The sequence below is a fragment of the Plectropomus leopardus genome, chromosome 3 (genome assembly GCF_008729295.1).
Source record: "Plectropomus leopardus isolate mb chromosome 3, YSFRI_Pleo_2.0, whole genome shotgun sequence".
Taxonomy (NCBI): Eukaryota; Metazoa; Chordata; class Actinopteri; order Perciformes; family Serranidae; genus Plectropomus; species Plectropomus leopardus.
Genome location: NC_056465.1, coordinates 14,342,484 through 14,367,177, shown reverse-complemented (window position 1 = coordinate 14,367,177; position 24,694 = coordinate 14,342,484). Strand labels below are relative to the sequence as shown.

The 24,694-nt window shown below is 38.1% G+C and overlaps 1 protein-coding gene across 3 annotated transcripts; it reads left to right on the top strand.

Moving 5' to 3' along the window:
• Positions 1 to 1,208: 1,208 nt before the first annotated feature.
• myo1f (myosin IF) lies at positions 1,209 to 24,394 on the top strand. 3 transcript variants are annotated; one of them, XR_006107407.1, is made up of 30 exons: positions 1,209 to 1,412; positions 1,535 to 1,690; positions 7,620 to 7,748; positions 10,619 to 10,708; positions 10,814 to 10,908; positions 11,042 to 11,129; positions 11,236 to 11,325; positions 12,690 to 12,821; positions 12,994 to 13,128; positions 13,811 to 13,943; positions 14,431 to 14,627; positions 14,774 to 14,854; positions 15,005 to 15,091; positions 15,821 to 15,907; positions 16,407 to 16,574; positions 16,830 to 16,915; positions 17,011 to 17,092; positions 17,211 to 17,317; positions 17,394 to 17,492; positions 17,668 to 17,812; positions 18,887 to 19,001; positions 19,086 to 19,255; positions 19,430 to 19,575; positions 20,714 to 20,860; positions 20,940 to 21,088; positions 21,228 to 21,290; positions 22,044 to 22,251; positions 23,292 to 23,452; positions 23,576 to 23,718; positions 23,760 to 24,394. XR_006107407.1 is itself a non-coding variant. In XM_042514960.1 (29 exons), exons 2-29 carry the CDS (start codon positions 1,688 to 1,690, stop codon positions 23,650 to 23,652), a joined length of 3,270 nt encoding a protein of 1,089 aa, XP_042370894.1. In that variant the 5' UTR covers positions 1,209 to 1,343; positions 1,535 to 1,687; the 3' UTR covers positions 23,653 to 24,394. The 3 variants fall into 3 exon arrangements, 2 of the variants coding, with proteins under 2 accessions (XP_042370894.1, XP_042370885.1); XM_042514960.1 differs by having other exon boundaries at positions 1,209 to 1,343; positions 23,576 to 24,394; XM_042514951.1 differs by having other exon boundaries at positions 23,576 to 24,394.
• Positions 24,395 to 24,694: the final 300 nt, after the last annotated feature.

Below are 24,694 nucleotides of genomic sequence, written 5' to 3'. Positions count from 1 at the left end.
ATACCACAAAGAAAAACCAAGGAAGCACAGCATTACCACAAAAAGTACAAAATGACCAAATAAAGACCAAGGAGGCATAAAACCACCACAAAAAGACACAAAATTACCACAGTAAAGAATAAGGGGCACAAAATCTCCACAGAGGATGCAAAATGACTACAGACACAAACATGCAAAATTACCACAAAAAGATTAACAACTATAAACAACTGAAACACAGCTGAAAAGAAATGCAACAAGAGATGCAATACAAAGCCAGAAATTAAGCAGTATTGATTTTGTATATCTTTTGCCTGTCTTGTTTCTACATAGGCAGGGTGGGGGACATGTCTTACATGTCTGTGTCCACAGTATTTGAAGTTACAAATAGAAGCTATATAATAGCATGATTTCATATAAGAATATTTAAAGTTATTTATTTTGCATTGTTTTATTACACTTGATACAAATATTTAGAATGTACAGTTTAATATTGTAAAAAAACAGAGCTTAAAATGTGAGTCTTAACTAGGGGTCGAGAGGTTATTGGCCTGGACGATTATTGGAGCTGATATTTGACATTTTGCCGATTATCTGTTATCTTTATTTTAATGGTTGCTGCTAAAATTAATTAAATTAATTCAAATTTAAGTTAAAAAGTGCAAAGAATGTGTCAGCATGGAAGGAACATTTAATTTGCTTTTTTTCAATTTAAATTTTCACTTGAAAAACAGTTGCTGGGAACTTGCTGTATATGAGAAAGATTTTAATTTTTATTGTAAATGCATATTGGTTCCAAATATCAGTTATCAGTCTCATTAACTACTAATAATCTATACTGACCCTAAAAAACCAATATCGGTCAACCCCTAGTCTTAACACATTTTTGCTTATTTTACAAATGTGGCCCCCATCTGCTCCCAGCCTGGACCCCCTATTCATAAGTCTAGACCTGTACCTGAGCAAATCCACAGTGATTTACTGAAGCTTTGCTGTGCCGGCACTTGAAACTTTTCCTACTCAAAATGACAAAACAGCAAAAACAGTTTGACACCTCTGCACCAAAATCGTGGGAGTGCAGTGCTCTCTCCACCTCTGTTTGAACGTGCATCAGTTATTGAGGGCGTTGGAAGCAGCCGTCTCTCTGATGACACAAACACAACGTGAAGTAACCACAGCCTGGGTGGAGCCGGCATCTCACAACTGAAGTACCATCATTTGGCAACAGACTGAAGATAATCATCACTCTGGGGTTGTTGTTGCCATCAACACTCACTCGGCTGCTGTTGAGATGAATTGGATTGACTAATTGTGCCATTTAACCTTCAGACCTGCTGACACAGACGCCGTCACCAGCCTGTTAGGTCATTATTTCAGCCTCACTCTGATGACTTTAGATATGACAGAAATACAGAAGTAGCAGCTTTTGCGTGGTGAGTGTCTGCACCAGTGTGTGTGTGTGTGTGTGTGTGTGTGTGTAGTTCTGGTTTTACACACTGCATCTGTGGGAGTATGAGGAAGTAGCTTTTTGAATGTTGCACTGGATGTCTTATAGGTCGCTGGCTGCTGTTAGCTCTGACCATCTGAGCGCTGTGTGATGGCTGCTGTCTGAAGAGGTCAACCTGTGGATTTTAACGATACACACACATAAACACACGCACTCTCTGGACGGTGGACACCTGAGGAGGAGAGGAGGCCCGCTGGAACAATGGTACAGTACCACACCTTCATTTGCTACCTCTCTCACCCCATAGACAGCTGTAACGTGTGTCTACACTCTTTAAACCCAAGCTGGTGTATCCATAACTATATTTAAGGTGATCTCACACAGTTTCACTTTTGATGCATATTGTTTCCCAAAAAATAGCATTTTCAGGACAGGTTTTTGTTTGCAAAAAGCAGTTCATGATTAAATACATTCATTTCAGTCATTTATATCTGACAAGCATGACAGGGTATTTCATGGTTTAATGTTGCTTTTGACATGATAAAGGATGTGATAATGTGTCTTAAAGGGTTGCCTCTTCAGGGAAATTCAGCTCCTTCACAGCAGCTGCAGCAGAGAGTTTCCTCTTTTTCAGAACCAGCCCTTTCATTGAGACTCAAACACACTGATTGCTTTTTCTCATATTTCAGATCAAAATGTGGATTTGGACTTGTGAAATTTAGTGTGTATAGAGAGTAAAAATACACATATGATACATACGATATAGGTGTTTATGCTAAAATTAGCTGAAAAAATACATTATCTTGAATATATTGTGAAGTTATTGAGCTGCAGTGTACAAGCTGTGTTGAAAACCGCTTTAGCAGTCCCAGCTGTGAGCAGCAGGCAGTTGCAGGAAGAGAACCGGTAGCATGTACAAAGTTTGTAGGGTTTCACAAGAGGCAGAGATGAGGTGTGAGAGGGGGAAGTGGACTACAGGAGAGGCCTAGAGTTTGTGTAAAAACACTTCCTCTTTGCACGCAGAGTGGTCCAAACTCACTTCAGTAATATTGGTAATAACATGCAGCCAACTGATTTTTTTATTTATTTGGTAGATTTAAGGGTGAATATCTCCAAAATGTGCAAACTGATGTAACTGACACTTTTTTTAACTTCAATCTTCAAACACTTTAATGCTCTTAAACAGTTGTCCCATTATGATTTGGCAATTATCCTTTCAAAATAACAGTCATATGTGAGATGCAGGCAAAAGTGTAGTCAAAGAAAGACCTGAAGAGGCCGCTTGTATACAACTGTCCATTAAAATAAGATCGATGTGTTCACAGTGAAGCAACAGAACATGAAGTAACATCATTTGTCAGTAACCTTATTACCTCAAAAGGTTGGAGAAAACACCGGCAGCAACATTTATCTGCACATTTTGGAGATCTTTTCTTTTAAATCTACTCAATAAATATGCTGAGGATTGTGGGATGTTGGATTGGATCGGATCACATAGGTTTTTTGGGTTTTTTTTACAACTGTGCAGAAATTTCCGGTTTGATGCGACGAGGTTTTTAAGATCTCAGCTGGTGTGACTTCTGCCAAACCACAATATAAAAGAGGTGACTGGCGTTTTGTTTGTGGTTATCAAGGCATCTAAAATTTGCATTTTCAAGTCAACACCAAAATCTATCCAGTAACTGAGCAATGTCTTAAGTGTATAATGTGTTTCTCAATGAACAGTGACATCACTGGATCTTCCCAAATATCACAAACTGTTTTGTCTGGCAGCGGTCTTTACTTTTTGTTTTTTAAAATTAATTTTTGACGCCTTTAAGTACCATGAAAAAAATGGCAACAGGTGTAAGCGACTTTTTTTAGATATGTCACAGTCCACTGGCCATATTTCACCAAAACAAACATCCCTGCAGAAAACAATTTAATACTGAACATTTTAAGTCCACACATCTGATAATATTTATTTTTAAAGTGCATTTTAAGCGCTTAATAGGAGAACAAATTTTAAAAAACACCACGCCAACAGATTCAATAATCCAAAATGATTGGGCGCCATTTATTGCAGAAATGCAAGTGTACAAAAAAAATGTTTTTATGAGACTTTTAAAAAAAAAAAAAAAAGAAGAGAAAACATGTTAACATGTTCAGGGTTCAGGGTTGTAAGTTCATACACTAAAATGAGAGTGAACATATGCAAGAAACAGCAAAATATCATGGATTCACTATTTTACACTTGACCCTGTCTTGTTTTTTTTTTAATCTTGGAACATAGTTTTAAACAGTAGTTTATTATTATTATTATTAATGGGTAAGGTGGACATTTAAAACTACGAGGAATTCTCCAATGCACAGACATTTTTATCTTCTTGACCAAATGTAGAAATCTACAGGACATGGCGTTGTTGATCTAGTTAAAGAATATTCTGTTTTTGTTTTTTGTTATTTTAATTTTCAAAAAATTCCATTGAAAGGCCAAAACCATGAACTGATCCTGCTACAACCAAAAATGTGAGCATGTTTCTGCAAACCATGGATACATTACATCTGTACATTATTATGTAGCAGATAGATTGAAACAATAATGCTGTTGATAACATGCGGTCAGGTTTTGGTATTGAAATAAGGTTACGAATAAGGTGACGAACACAGGCAGATTATGAGACAACGGGCCCCTGGGCACAGACGCACAGCAGGCATCACCACCTCTCATAGGAACAAGACACGCAGACTTTATATTTGTTTAGCCTTTTTCTGTTGTTGTTTTGCATATCTTTGGAGTATCTCTCTGTGTATTTTTGTCTCTTTGTAGTGACACATTTTGTGTGTCTCTGTGGTCATTTTGAGCGTCTTGAGAGCTTGAGTGGTACGTTTGTCTTTTAGACATTTCGCAGATGAAAGCCAGGGGGCCCCTGACCCTTTTGGCCCCTGGGCCTATGCCCCGTAGGCCAGTTCAATAGATCTGAAATCCATCAATGTTTCAGAGAAGTTCATACTTTGGTTTAAAATACTTGCATTTGGTCATGCAATCCTGGCAGAAAATGCAGCCATGTCAGGCAAAAAACCATCAGCTTTTCTTGGTGCTATCACTGGTGAAAAAACAGTGACGGGTTGCTAAAAAACACCTCCATTTGGTGGCTAAAAAGCTGCTGGAAACACAGTGATATACTAAAACACAACCAGTTTTGTTATTGGTCTTGAATAGGGGTCTGCAGCTTGGGTGGCGTCTCGTGTAGGAGTCACGCCATCCACCATCACCTCGACTTCTCTACGGCAAAGTCAGCCCGTATACTACTTTATAAAAATGGATGTGATACATATGAAACGTGCATGGTTTGCAGAAATTTACAATGCCAATATTTTCTTGAGGTGAAGGTGCCGTGTGCTAACAAGTAAAGCATTATACAACTTATTCCCCTGCACAATTTGGGCTCAAATGTTGTCCAAAAACTATTCAAACAATAATGATTTACATTGTTGCACTAGGAGACGTATTCCTTCATACACACACACTGTATTTTATTTTGAGTTAAACCTACACAGTTCTGCTGTATTAATCCAGTTCTAAAAATAGTCCCTAGCAAATAATAATAATAATAATAATAATAATAATAATAATAATAATAATAATAATAATAATAATTATTATTATTATTATTATTATTATTGTTGTTGTTATTGTTATTATTATTATTATTATTATTGTTGTTGTTATTATTGTTATTATTATTATTATTACTTTTTTTATATAGCATCTTTAAAGACAGAGTTTATAAAGTGCTTTGACAAACACGGCAAAGCAGAAGCAATAAGGGAGACAACATAACTATAACAGCCAAATGATAATGCCGAACTAAGGCCAGACAAAATTTAAAGTAGAAAACAAGCGAAAAACAATTACAAAATAAAAACAACAATATCAACCCATACCAACAAGAGTAAAAAAAAAAATCAAAGAATATTAGCAGTAAACACAGAAATAATTATACTAATAATATAATTAAACTGATTTGAGACAGAATGAAGGAATAAATTAAAAGACAAACTAAAATGGATGAATAAATATAGACACTGTTCAATGAAAATCGTTTACCCTTTATGTAAGTGAAACTGTCTATTTATGACTTGTTTTTAAGATCAAAAGAGCTTTGTGTCCAGAGCCACGCTGCTGGTTTTGGTCTTTTCAAGGATTTTCTTTATTTATAAGGATATTATAGCATAAAACCAGATATATCCCTTAAGTCTTTAGGATTTGTTAGTTGTAAGCTAAAATTTAGCCCAGAAAAAATGACAAGGCTTTGTTGCTTTTGGTTTGACAAGTTTTAATTAGATTTACACTCATGACTTCAGTCTGAAATTCCCCTCAAGATATTTAAATTTAGAAATAATACTACCCACTAAATGATAACACATATCACATGTACTGTTTATTATGTGTCCACTCACGCCAAGACCTAATTCAAACTACAGTAAATTGCATGACGTTCATTGACATATTTAAAAAAGATAAAATAAAAAAAACAAATTTCCCTGAAAACCTAGTATGACTTATGCGGTATCTGTGAGCTCCATGTTACACCAGCTTTAAAAATATATATATATATATTTTCAAAATCAAAAGTCCTTTAATAGGGATAATTGATTTGATGTAACTGAAACTGTAACTGTAACTAAAAATAAAATGTCTTAAGCTTTCAAACTTGTGCTCTAGACAGCTTTAGGTGATGTTGAATGCCTATGATACTAATAACAACGCACTAAAAACATACAGGTGTTTAAAGGTGTTTGTTATGGTTTTGCAGCTCTGTTGTTCTATAATGTCATGGTATGCTTTTATTTTTGGGGTCTGAGGTGCATCATGTGAAGCTCACCTGTGTAGAAGTACATGTAGGTCGAAGCCCCAGACCACAGCTCAACCACCGTGCCAACAACAAGACCTGTAAGACTTCACACATCAAACAGACCAGCGTCTTTTAGGGAAAACCAAGAAACGGGAGCCGAGTTCACCTCAGGGTTCTGTAAGAGGGTGTCAACCAAAAAACTGTCACGATCCTCCAAATAGCACAGATATTGTTTCAAAACACAATCATCAAGTTAAAGTCGTCGTCGTTTTTGTGATCTGGTGTTACTTATATGTCACACACAAAACAAAATTTGGTTGTGCTTCTCTAAAAATGTCTAAATTAGAGAATGAGCTCCCCTCATTTGTGACCTGTTGCTTGGCAACCAGCCCCAGCTTCCTGTAATGGCAACCACAGTGGGCTACGTTTTTAAAACAGGCCTGTACTGATGCCAAACTTGTCTTTGTCATTTATTAGATTCCTCAAAGTGCCCTGCAGTCCCCAGTGCTTTTTATTTATTTTGTCCTTTCTTTTAGCTTATTTGTTGTTGTGTTTGTTTTCATCTTCATATAGCTTGTTTGTTCCTGTCTATGTTTTTTGTTTGTTTGTTTCTTAAGTTTTCTTTATATTTCTTGTTTGATCTTTTTACCTACCTACCTAATACCCAGTACCTCTCTTTGTTTGTTTGTTTGTTTCTTTCTTTCTTTCTTTCTGCATGCTTTTTGAGTAGTTATTTACAGAGTAGCGTGGGAATTAGTCCTAAAACCCATAAATGAGTTAGCATTTTGGCACACCCACTCGTCTCACAGTCACTGGGTTTGAACTGCACAGGTCCTGAACTGGTCTGTGGTTAACACAAGCTTGAGAGACTTTTATGATTGTTCTTTTAAAAATATCAGTAAATACCCCCCTGATGAAATTTAAAACTCATATGTGTGAGAAAAGGCGGTTGCTAATAAGAAGCTAAATGAGGGAAGATCACCACACCGGCCTCATTGTGGTGGTGATGTTAAGTCATGTGGTGTAGTCTGAGCTTTATATTTTTGGCAATTGCATTTAGCTTCAAAGTAGTTTTCATTTTTGAGGAATATCTTGCTGAACAAAAGTATCATAAACGTTGTTGTTTACCAAGGAGCTTGTTTTCTGCAATGATCCAAAATCCAGAGATCAGAGATACCATTTGGTATTTTGACAAGGGAACCAAGGTGATGATGGAGACGTTAGCCTACAGAAAAACGTCATCCCTGAAGCACTCCATTAGTTTAATATAATTAGTCTCCTATGTGTCCATAGGAGAAATAATTATTCATCCACATATTGACTTACTGTCTTTGTCTCTCTGGTGTGTGAATTAGGCGAAGTACCACTGGCAGAGTCAAAATGTGAAGCAAAGCGGAGTGGACGACATGGTCCTGCTGTCCAAGATCAATGAGGATGCCATTGTGGAAAACCTCAAGAAAAGATACATGGACGACTACATCTTTGTATCCTGACATTTACGTTTTTTATTATTTATTTTTAGACTGTTATCATTGTTTTAAAATTCGGACTGGTCTTGAAATTGCGAGAGTTGCCACAAATATTGATTCTATTCAATATTTTTTTAAGTTGTTCGTTTTTTTATTGAAGTTTTTCCATTGTATGAGAATCAACACAATATAGAAAAGATCAAGAAAGCAAACAAAAAAACTAACCAATCGAAAAAAACAAAACAAAGAGAAGTCCCTATGGCACAGCCAAAGTAAAAGAAACAAAAATCTACTCCCTCCATCTATACGTTACAGTTGTAATTCACTGAGGAAGAAATATACATAATGTAAGGATGACATGAGATGTGCATGTAAGAATCAGATAAGTTCAGTATTGATTTTGAATTTAACTGCAAAAACCATGGAACCATGGAAGATTAGCAACAGTTACGACAGCGGCTAAATGACATGAAAAGACATGTAGAGTCTTGTTTAGATCTTGGTGGGCAGGAAGTCGTATTGTTTGTGGGACAGGAAGTTAAGCCATTGCGTGTCAATAATGTGACTCTTTGTCATCAGATCGCGGCCTCATGCCGACCTTACCTTTACCCTTTATCACTCAAAAGCACCAGAAAATTGAGAGATTAGGAAAAAGGTCATTTTAACTTGGTGACATGTGGGGCATCAGCGTTGTGTTCCCTGTTCCATGTATGTCAAACACATTTCCTGACATAGTCACACAAACTCCCGTACTGCCATATCTGTCTCCACATCAATATGCCGACACAAAACACAGAAATACAGTCCAACATCAACCAAACATATAAGGCATAAATACAATGAATTCACTCTTCCTCTTCTGCATTCACTGTGTGACTCAACAGCTCACTTCCGTCTTCATCGAGCACAGCTGAACCCATATTTAGAGTCAGGAAACAAAATTTACATTGAATCTGCAACCACGAGCAGCTGACGTCACCTCAAGTAAAACCCCACGGCAGCAAAAAGTCACAATTATTAAGGGCTTTGTTTCAGGGATGACTATTTGTGGATCCTCAATCATTAACCTCTGACCAGCTATTTTCCTACATAGACAAAAAGTATTGAGTTGTAAGTAGACATTAAAAAAAAAGTTAATATTCTGAGTAGCTCAACATTTTAGGAAGTGCTTTTATCACAGCTATCAGTACACTGTTTAACCTCTGTGTAATGGTCAGGAATGTAGCACAGGGTCTTTACAGACACCGAAGTCAAACTGGAATTAAAACCTCAGTATGTCAGCCAACACCAGATGAACAGCCTTTGATTTTTCACCCAGTCTCACAGCACAGCTCAGGTAATGATATCAGTGTGTTGGTTAGTCTCACCACTTTGGTTCAGAATGAAATATCTTGACAACTATTCATTGGATTGCCATGAATTTTGGTAAACACACTCAAAGTTCCCAGAGATTGAATCCTGATGACTTTGGTGATCCCCTAACTTTTCCTCTAGGGCCACTGTGAGGTTGACTTTCATGGTTTGAGTAAAATATCTCGACAACTCTTGGATGGATTGCTATAATTTGTAGCCAGCTGGCACTGGATGATGATGTCAGAAAGAGTTTGGACTCTTCTGTCGGACAGATGTTAAAATTTGGTCAGAATGAAAATCAGGCTGAAGACATTTTCAATATTGGCATTAGGTAAAGTTTTACTGACATTGTATTTTGGTCACCCAACGTCACAACCTAAATTCAAGCAAATATATTCTAACAACTTTAGTGGTCGGCTGGGTGTGTGTCCCCTAACTTTTGGCCTAATCTTCTGTCATAATCAGGTCAAAATTCAAATCTGCCCTTTACTTTTATTTAAAACCCTTATTACACTCAGCTTACTATACTTAGCATTGGCATGTTAGTATTATGAACACTGCCAACATAGCTGTGGACTAAAGACTAAAGATAAAATCTAAAGACCTTTGAGGGTTCATTTGGTAGACTAACTGTCAGTTACATAATGTAGATTTCACTTTAGGAGACTCAGACATTGATGTGAAATACCAAGGACATGACCTTGATTCCCAGATAACTGCTTGCTAATAGACTCGAGGTGATTATCCATTTATAAAGTACTGTACGTTTACTGATAAAATGGTACCAGAACTTAACACAACACTATTGAGCAATAACTGAATTACTGTCAGAGATTGTATCTCTGATTGCTTAATATTATTGTGAAAAGGCAGTTGGCTGTCTGCTTCTTTAAAAGAGGAACATGATAGGAGCTGTGTTGTTAGGTAAACATAAACTGCTCAAATATTGTGAAGTAGACACCAAATCCTGATCAGTCTCACGCAGCCAATATTAGGTTATCGTGGATGTAGCTTCATATGTTGGCTGATAAGCAGGGCGCTTTAGCTGGCTGGAGAAAGTGGAAGTATTTACCCAGGGCTCAGATAGGAGTAGGGGCCTCAAATAGCCTGGAATAAAAAAATAGATTTTGTTAGATTTTTTTTCTAAGAATTAAGTGCCATAAATACATAAAAATTGGCCGCATAAATTAGTTAAAAGAGTGAACTCCTGCACCAGGATTTGTCTCTAAATGCAGCTAGAGCTGAGTGAGCAACTGCATGCTGCTGGAGCACTAACATACACCCAATGCAAAACAGAATACATAAGATATTATATTATATGTATGTATATGTATATGTATTATAGGTGTATATATGTGTGTGTGTGTGTGTGTGTGTGTGTGTGTGTGTGTGTGTATACACACATATATTATTATATCATATGTTTATCTGTGTTGGCATCAAAAAGGAGATATTAGTGAGGCCATTGAAAATGTACTTAAGGTGATTCAAAAACGTATTTTTACATCACGTTCCTGATCTTGGCTGCTCAGACATACATCGGTCCTGTGCTGATATCAGTTAACCCGTTCAAACAGATGCCCTACTTCACCGACAGGGAGATTGAACTGTACCAAGGAGCTGTGAGTAAAAGTCTTCAGCATTTTATCACCAATCTCTGTAAAGTTGTTGTGTTGTGGTCCACCCTGCTGTTTTATACTCCCTTAACCTTGCATTTGTCTCTGCAGGCCCAATATGAGAATCCTCCGCACATCTACGCGTTGTCTGACAACATGTACAGAAACATGATGATTGACGGAGAGAATCAGTGTGTCATCATCAGGTGAACAGCCCTGTTTTTCTCTCCAGTGTTTCCATTCTGTGTCTGACATTAGACTGTGTTAGTGTTGGTAGTTTGAGTAATGTCATGTTGTTTTGTGGTGTGTTGTATCCAATTTTTCATGGTCGTGTGGTAGCGGTGAGAGCGGTGCTGGAAAGACAGTGGCTGCCAAATACATCATGGGTTACATTTCCAAAGTTTCTGGAGGAGGATCAAAAGTTCAGGTAGAGAACACAAGCAACCACGGAATACACCTTTAAAGTGTTTGAACTTTGCGGAGGCATTTCTTTAGTGTCTCACATTGTATGTGTGTGTTTATGTGTGCTGTAGCATGTAAAAGACATCATCCTGCAGTCTAATCCTCTGCTGGAAGCCTTTGGTAATGCCAAGACTGTCCGCAACAACAACTCCAGTCGTTTTGTGAGTAAAATCTTTATTTCAAGAACTACTGCAGATGACCTAAAGATTCTAAACTAAGAAATGTACTTACAAATATTTTCCTATGTTTATTGTCAATACTTACAAAATTTCAGCACGTGTGATAGGAGCTTTGATGTCATGGGACTGTAGCTCTATAATAATAGGGACAGTTCACCCCAAAATAAAAAATCCATATTTTCCTTTCACCTGCAGAACTATTTATCAATCTAGCTTGTTTTGGTTTTGCAGAGTGATAGAATTATTGGCCATAGACCCATAAAAGCTAAATTTCTATATTTTTCTCACACATGTTGAGTTGAAAAATGCAATTGAAAGTTTATTCTTTAACCTAGGAAACAACAGTCAGCAAAAAAAAAAAAACCTCCCAAATCTTGGGCTAACACATGAAGATTGTGTGTGCAACTTAAAGCTCCTGAACAGCTACCAAATGTTGCTGTTTTCAATCAATTTCAAATCTTAATAAGAAGAGTTGCCCATTTAAAATATATTAAAAATATATATGAATGCCAGCAATACAAATTTATGGGTTATTTTTCAGTTTAATAAGTGATGTATGTGTATGAAATGTCCAAAATTAATAAAAAATGTCCAAAATGAATGAAAAACGTCCAAAAGAAAAAGGTTAACAGTTAAAAGCACATAACGAAAAGAAATAAGCCAATTCTCTCAACTGAGAAGCTAAAACTGTGTAGGTTTCTTTTTTTTTTTATAGAAAGTAACATTAACAATTTAATTGATTCTTAGAATCGATTTTAGTCAAGCCACTAATTAATAAATCAATTAACAATTTCAGCTCTGATGGGAACATGATAATAGTTACTAATTGTGTAATCCAGAGAGATTATAGATCCAAAGGAGAAAGAAACTTCTTTGAAGAGCAGCTTATCTGGAAATATACAGGAGCCGATTAGCGTGTGATTGTGGCACTTCTAAGCACCACAGAAACATTGTTTCAGTGAAGAGCAGCACTGGTTTGATGCTCACAAAAATACATTTCATTTAATCCCCCATCTTTTCTCATCAGAGGGGTCCTTATGTTTACACCTCTAAACCACATCGCTGTGTACGTGTGCAGCATTAGTGCACGACATACATTTGTTAGGTTTCCTGTCACTGCACAAGTGATTTTGTGTACCGGTCATGGTAGACAGATGTATGCAGTTAAAAATAAAATTGTTTTCTTTATTTGCATGTATTTATTGTTTATTATAAGGCTTTAGTGGTGTGTCAAAATGAGTGCACGACAAAGCGAACGTTTTCTTCCCACCCTGGTATTTTGTAGCTGTTGACTTGACCTGATTTGACAGATTTATCAGAGCCTGTTTGTCACGTCTATTCAACAGGGGAAATACTTTGAGATTCAGTTCAGCAGAGGAGGAGAGCCAGACGGGGGCAAAATCTCAAACTTCCTGCTGGAGAAATCAAGGGTGGTGAGCCAGAATGAGAACGAGAGGAACTTCCACATATACTATCAGGTCAGAAGCTGAAGAGACACGCACAAATACATCACAGCTGCCTTAAAATGCCTTGAAATAAAACCTGCTTCTTTGGAAAACTAGCATTTTGACAAAATTCCTGTTTTTCTGGAGCCCTCTGCCTCACAGACTCATGTTAAACAACTCTCCTACCTGCACTGTTGTCTTCCAGTTGATAGAGGGCGCCAACGCTCAGCAGAAAGAGGGCCTGGGCATCATGACCCCAGACTACTACTACTACCTCAACCAGTCTGGGACCTACAAGGTTGATGGGACCAACGATAGCAAAGACTTCCAAGAGACTATGGTTCGTACTGTATATGCTGGAGAAAATCAACCATAAGGTTGAGATCCCCCTGATGGGTCATAAGATAAACTGTAGTGGCCTTGTGATGATTAATTGAATGAGAAAAGAGAAATCATACAAATTAATGCTTGTTCATTAGACATTTATTAAACTATGCTTCTTTCTTATAAATAACAAGATAGTTTAAGCTCTTTTTAACACTAACAGACAAATCAAACACTGACTCTAGATAAGGCCATTTATGTTTTTGCATCGGCCACTGTACATATTTCTCCTACACTCTTATATATTTCATATGAGAGAAGTTTCAGATCCACATAATCCTACACACTGGACCTATGATAGGCTTTGCTCAGTATAACCGCATTTCACTTAATAATACTTAATAAATGTGATCTAGTTTTCTAGAGAAAACTCTTAATTAATGACCCAGTATTTGTAGAATATGTTCATGTAAAATAAGATATAAATAAGTGATTTATAAGATTGGCATAAGAGCCAATATGACACTAATATGCACGGAATAGGCTGCTAATCTATAGTGAATATGTGTACCTCAATATAAAGTGTTACCAAATATTCTTATTTGGTGTTTACAGTCACATTGTTTTCATTAAATCTCATCCATGCTTGTTACTTCAAGTTCCACCCTCACTGTCTGCTTTCGTGCCGTGGTCTCCAGGAAGCCATGCACGTGATCGGGATCCCAGCGGACATCCAGAATCAGGTGCTGCAAATTGTTGCAGGCATCCTCCACCTGGGAAACATCAGCTTCATTGAGGCAGGCAACTATGGGCAAGTGGAGAGCACAGACTGTGAGTGCGACACATGCACATAGATCAGACACACATGGATGCACTTATCCATGCAGGTGCACAAACATTCCCACCTGGCATATAAAATGTCCCATTTTGGCCCCGAGGGATGTGAGTCAATTAGAGCTCACCATAACAAAGCAGTCCCATGGCAGACTCCCTGCTAATTGATAGAGTCTGTGCACATCATGCAGTACCACCTTGTTTATCTTCTCCTTTGTTTGCTGCCTGGGGATTCCCTGCACAATAGATAATTGGTGTTTACATCCAGCATGGCCATTTTACCACCCTGGAGTTGCTTGTAAAATTAAAGCTACTGCAGACTATTCAATTATTTCTACAATAGCCACAGAAAGACACACTCTCAGGCATTCTGTTCACTTTCAGTCTCGAAGCTGAATATATTAATCTTTAATACAAGACTTATTTAGGTATCAGTGTTTTTTTTTGTTGATTTGAAATACAACTTTGCTTTTGTTTGCTCTAGTGCTCGCCTTCCCCGCCTATCTGCTGGGTATTGACCCCAGCCGTTTGCAGGACAAGCTGACCAGCCGCAAGATGGAGTCAAAGTGGGCTGGGAAGTGTGAGTCCATTAATGTGACCCTGAACCAGGAGCAGGCCACCTACACAAGAGACGCCCTGGCCAAAGCCCTCTATGCACGACTCTTTGACTACCTGGTGGAGGTAGTCAAACTTTTATGTCAGGAGCAACAAAAACAGATTAAAAGAACTGAGCAAACCGCTTTTTACTGATATGCTTTTACAGGCTGAAATAAATGCATTTGCATTTTACATTTACCTTCTGCTTTTACCTTGTCTGTCCTCTCCAGGCTATAAATAAAGCCATTCAAAAACCACATGAAGAATTCAGTATCGGAGTACTTGACATTTACGGCTTTGAGATATTCCAGGTTAGTCCTCTCATAATGTACAGTTTCATAATATTTATAGGCAGGCATGAGAAAAACAGATGTTAGTTTTACAGATGGCGCAGCACAGCAGGATGTGTTTTACTGTGGTGATAATCTGTCAGTGACTGGATTGTGTTCTACCCCCGACAGAGAAATGGCTTTGAGCAGTTCTGCATCAACTTTGTCAACGAGAAACTGCAACAGATCTTCATTGAACTGACTCTGAAGGCTGAGCAGGTAGCTACAGTTATTTTATTGATTTTGTCAACTCTGCCACAGCTCTTTATTTGTCTTCCTTTTCTCTTAACCTCTGAATTAAGATGAATAATCTGAGTTCTGTTTGATAGAGACAGAGAAGGGGGCTTCTGTTTCATTGAGTCTTAAAAGGATAGTTTAGATTTTTTTATGTAGAGTTGTACTTATCCAGAATCTGTGGCGGTCAGCATGCCCTTAGTTTGGAGAAGCAGGCTGGCGTACTGCCACTGAAACAAAGCTGAACTGCAGTGGACAGGGGCAGCAGCAGTAGACCAGCAGCTCCCGTGCTCAGTGAGGTAAAATTACTCTTTTAGTCAATGGAGTCTGGTGGCTTTGAAGAGAACACAGGTAATGGCTTCAGTTCCCTGTCAGAAAGGGCTGTCTGACAGCAAGGTAAAGCTGTGGAAATACTAAATACAGTGCAAACGTAACCCTTAAAGCATTGTTGATTTTTTAGAAGGCTTAAATACCTTTTGCTTAACCCCTGTCCACAGCAGTTAATTGCTTATCTTTCGTGGCAGTATTCCTGCCTGTTTCTCCGAACAGGGTGCGTGACTACCATCATCTGCTGTATGTAATTCACTGACTCTGATAACTGCCACTTCAAAAATCCCACCTATCACTTTAATATGACTGTGTATATTCGAAATACATTGTTTTAAGCTTACCTTTGAGCTCTTTTCTTTCTTTTATCTGCTAATTTTCTCTCAGGAAGAGTATGTGCAGGAGGGCATCAAGTGGACTCCAATCGAGTACTTCAACAACAAAATTGTGTGCGATCTCATTGAAAATAAATTGGTAAGCTTGTACCGGCATCACCATAACCAAGGCACCAACAAATAAATACAGACATGGTTTGGATCAATATGAAGTGGTTCATAAGTCCATCTGCAGTGAACTGCTGGGGTGCTCTACATACAAAAATTAATAAATAAATAAAACAGCATGTCAATTATTCCCAAAGACAGGAAAAAGGGCAGCACTCCAGTGATCACAAATGGCAAAGAAAATCACCACATCTGAGATACAATGTGAATTATTTTTATTTTTCTGTTCTGTTTTTTGTGAAGCATTTTATAGTGTTGTGTTTTGTAATGTTTTTACCAATATTTTAAATAGGATTGTTTGGATCTTGTTCTTTTATTAACTACTTAACATCAAATAATGCCTGTTTGCACCGGTAACTTGCACGAGGGATCTTTTCTTTTTCTTTCTAAACACTTCCAAATGCACAAAATCAGTTTGCAAGTGGTGATTGTTAACAGTAAAATGAATGCACACCATCCTCTCCTTGCAGAACCCTCCTGGCATAATGAGTGTGCTGGATGATGTGTGTGCCACCATGCATGCCAAAGGAGAGGGTGCAGATGGGACGCTGCTGCAGAAACTGCAGGCCGCTGTGGGAACACATGAACATTTCAACAGCTGGAACTCTGGCTTCAACATACATCACTACGCTGGCAAGGTAGAAAACAAACTGGGATATTACCCATTGACAAGGACATGTTTTTTATATATCTGAAACAGTGTTGCTGTCTCTAATGCTTGTTGGCAGACATGTGCTGTGATTGAGGTGTTAAGTCACACCAAGAGGAAGTAAACATTAACCACAAACACATTTTCATTCAAATTTCCTGACAATGTTCTCTTTCAAATAATAATGTTAGTTGCCTAGCTGGGAAAACTGACGCAGCAGTTATAATGTCTGGTGTCGTCTCAGGTGTCATACGATATCAACGGCTTCTGCGAGAGAAACCGGGATGTGCTGTTCCCTGACCTCATTGAGCTCATGCAAAGCAGCGAATAGTAGGACTCTTACACCAATCTGATGTTTCCAGTTATGATATATTTAGAAAAGAAATGCAATGAAAAAAAAAAATCTGTTACATTTGTCTCCACAGTAACTTCATCTGTAGCTTGTTCCCTGAAAACCTCAACAACGAGAAGAAAGGCAGGCCAACCACAGCCAGCTCAAAGATCAAGGTGAGGGTTTAGACAGAGAGTTACTGCAAGGTCTTTCAATTAGTGTACCCCTTGAAAACAGACTAAAAAGACTGTTTTGGGTGTATCTGCATCAATCCTGTGCTGGTGTTTCTGACAGAAACAAGCTAATGATCTGGTGAAAACGCTGATGAAATGTACTCCGCACTATATCCGCTGCATCAAACCCAATGAGACAAAAAGGCCGAAAGACTGGGAGGAGAGCAGGTCAGCATCCTTACTGTGACAAACATTAAATACATCGTAAAAACTCCTTGATTAATGGTCTTCCATCTGCTTTTAGGGTTAGGCATCAGGTCGAATACCTCGGACTGCGGGAAAACATTCGTGTGAGAAGGGCTGGATTCGCGTACCGCAGAGTCTTCAACAAGTTTCTGATGAGGTGATGAGGTGTAATTCATTTTGAAAGGATGCAGCCATTTTTGTGTGTTTATCCTGAATAAAGAACGGAGCGTAAAACTCAATCAAAGTAATATTGTGTGTGTGTGTGTGTGTGTGTGTGTGTGTGTGTGTGTGTGTGTGTGTGTGTGTGTATGTTATGGATTTGTTGTATGCAGGTATGCCATTCTGACAGCTGAGACGTGGCCGTGTTGGAGGGGTCCAGAGCAGCAAGGGGTCCTTCACCTCCTCCGCTCAGTCAACATGGATAACGACCAGTACCAGATGGGACGCACCAAGGTTTTTGTCAAGAACCCTGAATCAGTGAGACACTTTTTTTTATATATTTCAGTCTGGGTTGTATTTTGCATTTGTATTGACGAGTGATTGAACGTAAAGAAGTATGTATTCAAGTACTCTACTTAAGTGCAAATTTGAGCTTTCATTTCTTAACTCAAGTATTTATATTTCATGCTACTTTATAGTTCCACATCACTACAATTCAGAGGGAAAATTTGTACATTTTACTATAGAAATCATATGATGATGTTATAAAATACAATGCATTGTTAGTAATAAAACTGCTCAACAGCAACACATTGTAATAAAATTAGCCTCACCAGTGAAGTGCTGCTTAAAGAGACACTTCACCCCAAAATAGACAATATATATTTTTCCACTCACCTTTAGTGCTATTTAGCAATCTAGATCTTTTTTGTGTGAGCTGCTGAGTGTTGGAGATATCGGCCGTAGAGATGTCTGCCTTCCCTTCAACATAATGGAACTAGATGGTGCTCATGTTGTGGTGCTCAAAAAGAAAAAAGTGCATATGAAAAGCGCAGCAGCAATCTCTCTTTCCAGAAATCATGACCCCGTTACTCTAGATTATCCACAGACCTTGTAGTGAGCAGTTTCATGTAGGAGCTATTTTCTTTCTACCAAACATCACCATGCAAAAGTGTGCATCTATTACTACCTCACATAGAACCACTGACATAGCTAATGTTACAGGGCAGCAGAGGAGGATGCTATTATTGTTTACATCTCGCGCTGTCATGAGCATGAGACTGGATGTGTGCTTCCATTTTGCACGGTGATACGGTTGGCAGGTGTAGTTGGGTTTGGTGTTCACAAGTTGTTTCTGCTTCCCAAAGTGTCTAAAATATTCATTATTGCACGTTCAAGCAAGGAAAATGAAAACTGAAAACTTTGACTTCTTGGTACTGGTCTGCCTGTTTCATAATGAAACATTTCAATTCCCTCTAAATGATATGCCAAAACATGTCTGTGAACTGCAGCTCATTTAAACAAACATTCAAATTAGAAGACAGTAAATCGCTGCAATAAAACATATTTTCAGAAGTAACTGATAAATGTAAACTCCTTCATGCTCCACAGCTTTTCCTGCTGGAGGAGATGAGGGAGAGGAAGTTTGACACTTTTGCTCGGATCATTCAGAAATCCTGGAGAAGATATATTGCCAGGAAGAAGTATGAACAGATGAGGGAGGAGGGTAAGTTACAAAGACAAAAAAAAACTGTTTCAACCAAACATATGGAGCTGTGATCCTAAATGTTCTCACATCGTTGCAACACAGCTTCAGACATCCTGTACAACTCGAAGGAGCGGAGGAAGAACAGCATCAACAGAAACTTTGTCGGAGACTACCTCGGCCTGGAGCAGAGGCCTGAGCTGCGGCAGTTCCTGGCCAAGAGGGAGCGTGTTGACTTTGCTGATTCTGTCAACAAGTTTGATCGCAGGTTCAAGGTGAAGCTTCACAAAATATTGTTATGTTTAGTTTGACTTAATTTGACCAACAAGGAAATCCCAGAGAGATGTGTAAATGTGGGACAGTGATCAGTAAGATTGCTCTTTGGGGACTTCTCCTTTCTGACATTGCCCACAATTCTCACTTCTGTTTTTTTTTTTCTCACAACCCAGTCTATCAAGAGAGATTTGATCTTGACCCCCAAAGGAATCTATCTGATTGGTCGAGAGAAGGTAAAGAAAGGACCTGAGAAGGGACAGATACAGGAGGTGCTCAAACGAAAACTGGAATTTGGAAGCATCAGTGGTGTCTCTCTCAGGTAGCTCTATAGTTTATAAGAGATACATTAACTAACCTGGCAACAGTAACACTTGATACTGTGATGAAACATACATGAACTACGACGCTGCATTGTTGGTCAGTAATCACAGTCTCTGTCACTGTTACGGGAAGAGTAAATATAGCAGATGTATTGCATATTTTTACAGAATTTGATCTGCTTATTATGTCTTTATGATCAAAAAACTTACTACTACATGATTTAAGGCTCACTTCACACCCAAAATGATAATTTGTCAGTTATTCACCTGGTGTTACACTGAAATCAAGGAGAAACCTTTTTTTTTTAATAAATCATCACATGCCTCCAAGGTGAATGAAGAATATAAAAAGTGATTATTTTTGATGAATTGGACAGTCTGTATCCGACAACAGCAAAACTGTACAAAAACATCCGTTTCCAAACTCTCACACGACTTGTGCAATATAATCAAAGTCTTATTTATTCAGTCATAGTCTCTTTACTTCCCACACATATACTTTACTATTTAAACGTCCAGTGTGTAGGATTTAGTAACATGTAGTTGTGAAGTTATAGAGCTGGAATTTCTCCCATGTGCCAAGCATGGCAAAAAACTATGGTGACAGATGCGAAAACACGAATGGCCTGATTTAAAGCCAGTGTGGGATTTGTCCATTCTGGGTCACAGTAGAACAATATGGCCCCTTCCATGGAAGAGGACCTGCTCTGTATGTAGATATAAACAGTTTAATCTTATGAGGTACGCTACATGAGGTGTGTTAGAGTTTGTATTTGGAGGTAAACACGGTGCCATTGTACTTAATTTCATCAAGAATTTTCTCAGTTTTTGGATTGTTTGGTCTTTGGAGGCATGTGGGTAAAACAAAGTTTATCTTCATGAATTCAACCTAATACAAGGTTAGTGACTGATAGACAAATGATCATTTTGTGGGTTAAATATTTCTTTAACACAAACAATGTTATGCTGGGTTTACATTGGAGACATTTTACTGACACACACAATAAATTGAAACCCTAAGAAAAGAGCGCATTCTTGAATCGAAATATTTCTTGTAATTGTAGATGAAAAATTCAGTTGTATTGTGTAGCTTTCCTTAAAATCTCTCTTTGGTCTTTTTTGCTTTTTTGTGTTCAGTACAAGACAGGATGATTTCTTCATCCTACATGAGGCCCAGTACGACAGCCTGCTCGAGTCCAACTTTAAGACTGAGTTCCTCAGCCTGCTGTCAAAACGCTACGAGGACGTGACCAAGAGAAAACTGACAATCTCCTTCACTGACAGGTGGATGAACCTGCAGACTCAGACAGCGTACATTTACATAGAAACTCATAAACCTCTAACACACTTTGTTCCCACTCAGGCTGGAGTTCAGAGTGAAGAAAGAGGGCTGGGGTGGAGGAGGCTGCAGGGTGGTGGTGTTTCAGAGGGGGCAGGGGGACCTGGCCCAGCTCAAACCTGGAGGAAAGACCCTCACCATCACAGTAGGAGACGGTCTGCCTAAGTCCTCCAGTAAGTCAATAGAAACAGGCACAGTGCAGCCTTGAAATAAGGAGAGGAACAGCAAACTGAAGATTACGGAAATGAAAAATGTTACCATACATTGATTTTTATTTATACAGATGTTTTAACTAAGCATTTATTTCATCAGAGCCAACCAGGAAGAGTGCTCCACAGTCTCGTGGTGGAGGGAGAAATCATGATGGCAGCCGAGGTAAAGTTACAATTATTTTAACTCTTTAGTTTTCATTGTTATGTTCAGTATATTATTTGTATATATTGATCATTTATATGACCCTTTAGACTCCAAAATACGTAACACATTTACTTATGTACAACTTCTAGGTACTTTATATGACTGTACTGTGTTTGCATTTGTCTGTTGCTCAGTGCTTCGTCACATTTACCATTGCTCTGACTGGTTGTGGGTTTATCCAATTGCTCAGTTGCACTTTAGTCTTCAGTCATTGGTAACGCCTTTTGGAAATCAAAAATGAACAAAGAGGCTCAAAACTAACTCGTGTTTGTAATTTTTTCTGGTGATGTCAGGCTAATAGCTAGATGATTTACATTCAAAACAGATGATCATCATAGATTAAATTACCCTACAGTAGAGATTAGCTTTACTTTAACCAGCTACAACAAAACATCCCTGCATACTCATTAACGCATCAGCAGTAACAATACAGTACTGAGATATCATACTGACAAGGGTTATTCTGCCTGCATTAGGAGTAGTTTACGGATTCGTAGTGCTCTTGCAGTGAAGCATTTTTTCTTGTCGTTTTTCTGCTTATATTAGTGAAATATCTGAATACTGACCATTCCAAACCCACTATGTAATCTAAAAACTGTATTTTCAAGATAATATCTGGTTTAAGTATTTTTCATTCAGCAGCAGCTGTACCAAAGTCTGGAGGTTATTTGGGTTTTATCTTTATCTTTATTCCACTTTCTCTGTCCTCAGCACACCAAAATGGAGCAGCTAAGTTTTCCAGAGCCCCTCACAATCAGCCATCAGATATCACATATTCGTCCCCGCACAAACAGGGCAGGCCACCCAGCACAGCCCTGCCCAAACTGGGCTCCCAGAGAGTGCCCCGAGTCCCAGCCCACAACCAGCACAACCAGGGGAACATGGACTTCCTTAATGTGCCTGACCAGGGCATGTCAGGGTGAGAAATATCACCTCATGAGACATAAACAAAGGGAAGGAATAGATGATGACAGGCAGCATGTGTGGGTGGAGCTGATTAGTCACAAGGAATCAGCGTATAAAAGCTTTATGAGCTGTCAAGACATGTCAGGGTGAGGCTCAGCACTCAAATGAATGGATTTTATACTGAGAGAGACAAACCTGTTTATAAAGACCATTTTCAGGTTTTTCAAATGGAAAACACCCACTCAGCTGTTAGGTTAATAATAATAACAATAATAATAAAAAATTTTATTTGTGGGCACCTTTCAGAGCACTAGAGGACACCTTACAGGAACATCAAATAAAAACTAAAAAAAAGATTATTTTAAAGTGGTGGTGTAAGGCACTTATCCATAGTCAGGTTATTACCTACAGTAGATGGAGGTCAGGAAGAGAAGCAGTACAAGCATGGAACAAAACATAAACATACATACTTTGACCAGAATTTAAATGTTTGAATATGAAAACATAAGGAACTTTACTGAGAAGCTACTGAATTATATCAAAACCTAAAAAAGGACCCTCCCTTAATCAAAGTTAAACAATTAATTTGTCAGTATACAAAAATATATAGATCACATGAATTCTTAGCAGGACATGTAACACATCGTCACATCTTTTGGTTTCTCCCTTTTTAATTATATCCACCCTTGCCCCCTCTAATGTCATCTTTCCACTGGTTTTAGATGTAGTTTCTCTGGTGCAATGTGAGGAAACCATGTATTTATTAGGAGCACTCATACATACAATACATTAATGCACTGGCCCATTTTATTGAATTGGTGATTTTTAATCTGCAAAGGTCTTGATGAAAATGGCGTTTGTCAAAGTCCCTAAAATCAGAAACATTTAATAAATTAAACCTAAAACCTAAACCAAACCTAAAAGTGCTTTCTGTGGTTCAGCTTTCCCTGTATGATAAGCCTTTTTTAGCCTCAAAAAAAAAAAAAAATCTGGGTCACTGTTCGTCTGCAGATGTTTTTATCCCTTTGTCACATTTCTCTCTCTTCATCACAGGAAGCAGAGGAGAAGGAGCATCAATCAGCGACCTCCTCCTGCTCCTAAACCACAGCCTCGACCTCAGGGTCCTCGCTGCCGAGCACTGTATCAGTACATCGGGCAGGACACGGACGAGATCAGCTTTGAGGTCAACGACGTGTTCGACCTTGTCAAAGAAGGTAGAAGGAAGCAAGAAGGGGCATGAATAGAGATCAAATCAAATAATCAGCTGGTTCTAAATGAATTGGGAGATATTTGAAACAGTGATTCATGATGTTTTTCTCTGTGTATTTTCTGTGCAGATCCATCAGGCTGGTGGACGGGCAGGATCAGAGGACGGGAGGGTCTCTTTCCTGGTAACTATGTGGAAAAGATTTGAACAGGACTTGATCTGTCCTGGTGGACTTTGTCAGTTGACAAATGTGTATTTTGTTAAAAGCAGCACATACCATTTGCCAAAGCAACTGCCTGTGAATTGTTTGCGGTAGATCTTTGTCCAAAATGAAAATTGTTGAAGGTTGGACGTCGCTGACATACAAGCGTTAAACACAGATCCACTGCACAGAGCTGCTCAGGTTTCATCTCTGTTGTTGCTCTGAATGACCTATAGCAACAAGATCTGTGATTTCACCTGCACTCCCTCAACACCTCTCTTTATGCCACTGAAAATTACTCAAAGTTAAAGTTACAGGAGCGTGACCTGAGTATACTGCATTGCTCTTCTGCTGAAAATATATTAAACTTGGCTGCTGTATTTTCACCATAGAAAACCTGCAGATCGATCAAAAGACCGCGACAGAAAAAATACTTATGATTTCACTCGAAAAAAGATAATAACGGTATTGTTTTCTCATTTATTTTTACACCTAAATAAAAGAAAAGAAATGTATTTTCCTGTTTTTACCTCAAGGACTTTTGCACTGGTTTGAGTCGTATCATCAGTAAGTTATAAACGGTCTCTAAACTTAAAAACAGAGAAAGGTGACCGATTAACTTTACATTTTAGAAGTGTTTTGCATTTTACATTTTAAATTTTTGGTTGATTTTGTAAAATAATGTAATTCCCTCACAGTCAATCAATATCTTTTTTGTAAAGAAAAATAAAGAGATTTAACACTCTGGATGATTTTTTTTTTTTTTTTTTTTTTTTTTTTTACTTTTTCATTGAAATGTTCACATGGTAAAGTTCATTAATTAAAAAGTTAATTAGTTAAAAAATTAAAGAAAGGGACAACTGCAGTTTGTATCTAATGCAAAATGAGAGGCAAAATTGTGTTAATGCCTGTACCACTGTCAAGATGCACAAAACATGTTTTCTGTTGTTCTTGAGCTTGAATGTAGCACTGTAATTAATAACAGTGTAATAAAGATAGGCTGTTCCAAAAGAGTGAAAAAGCCAATAATAATTTAAAATTTGGAAA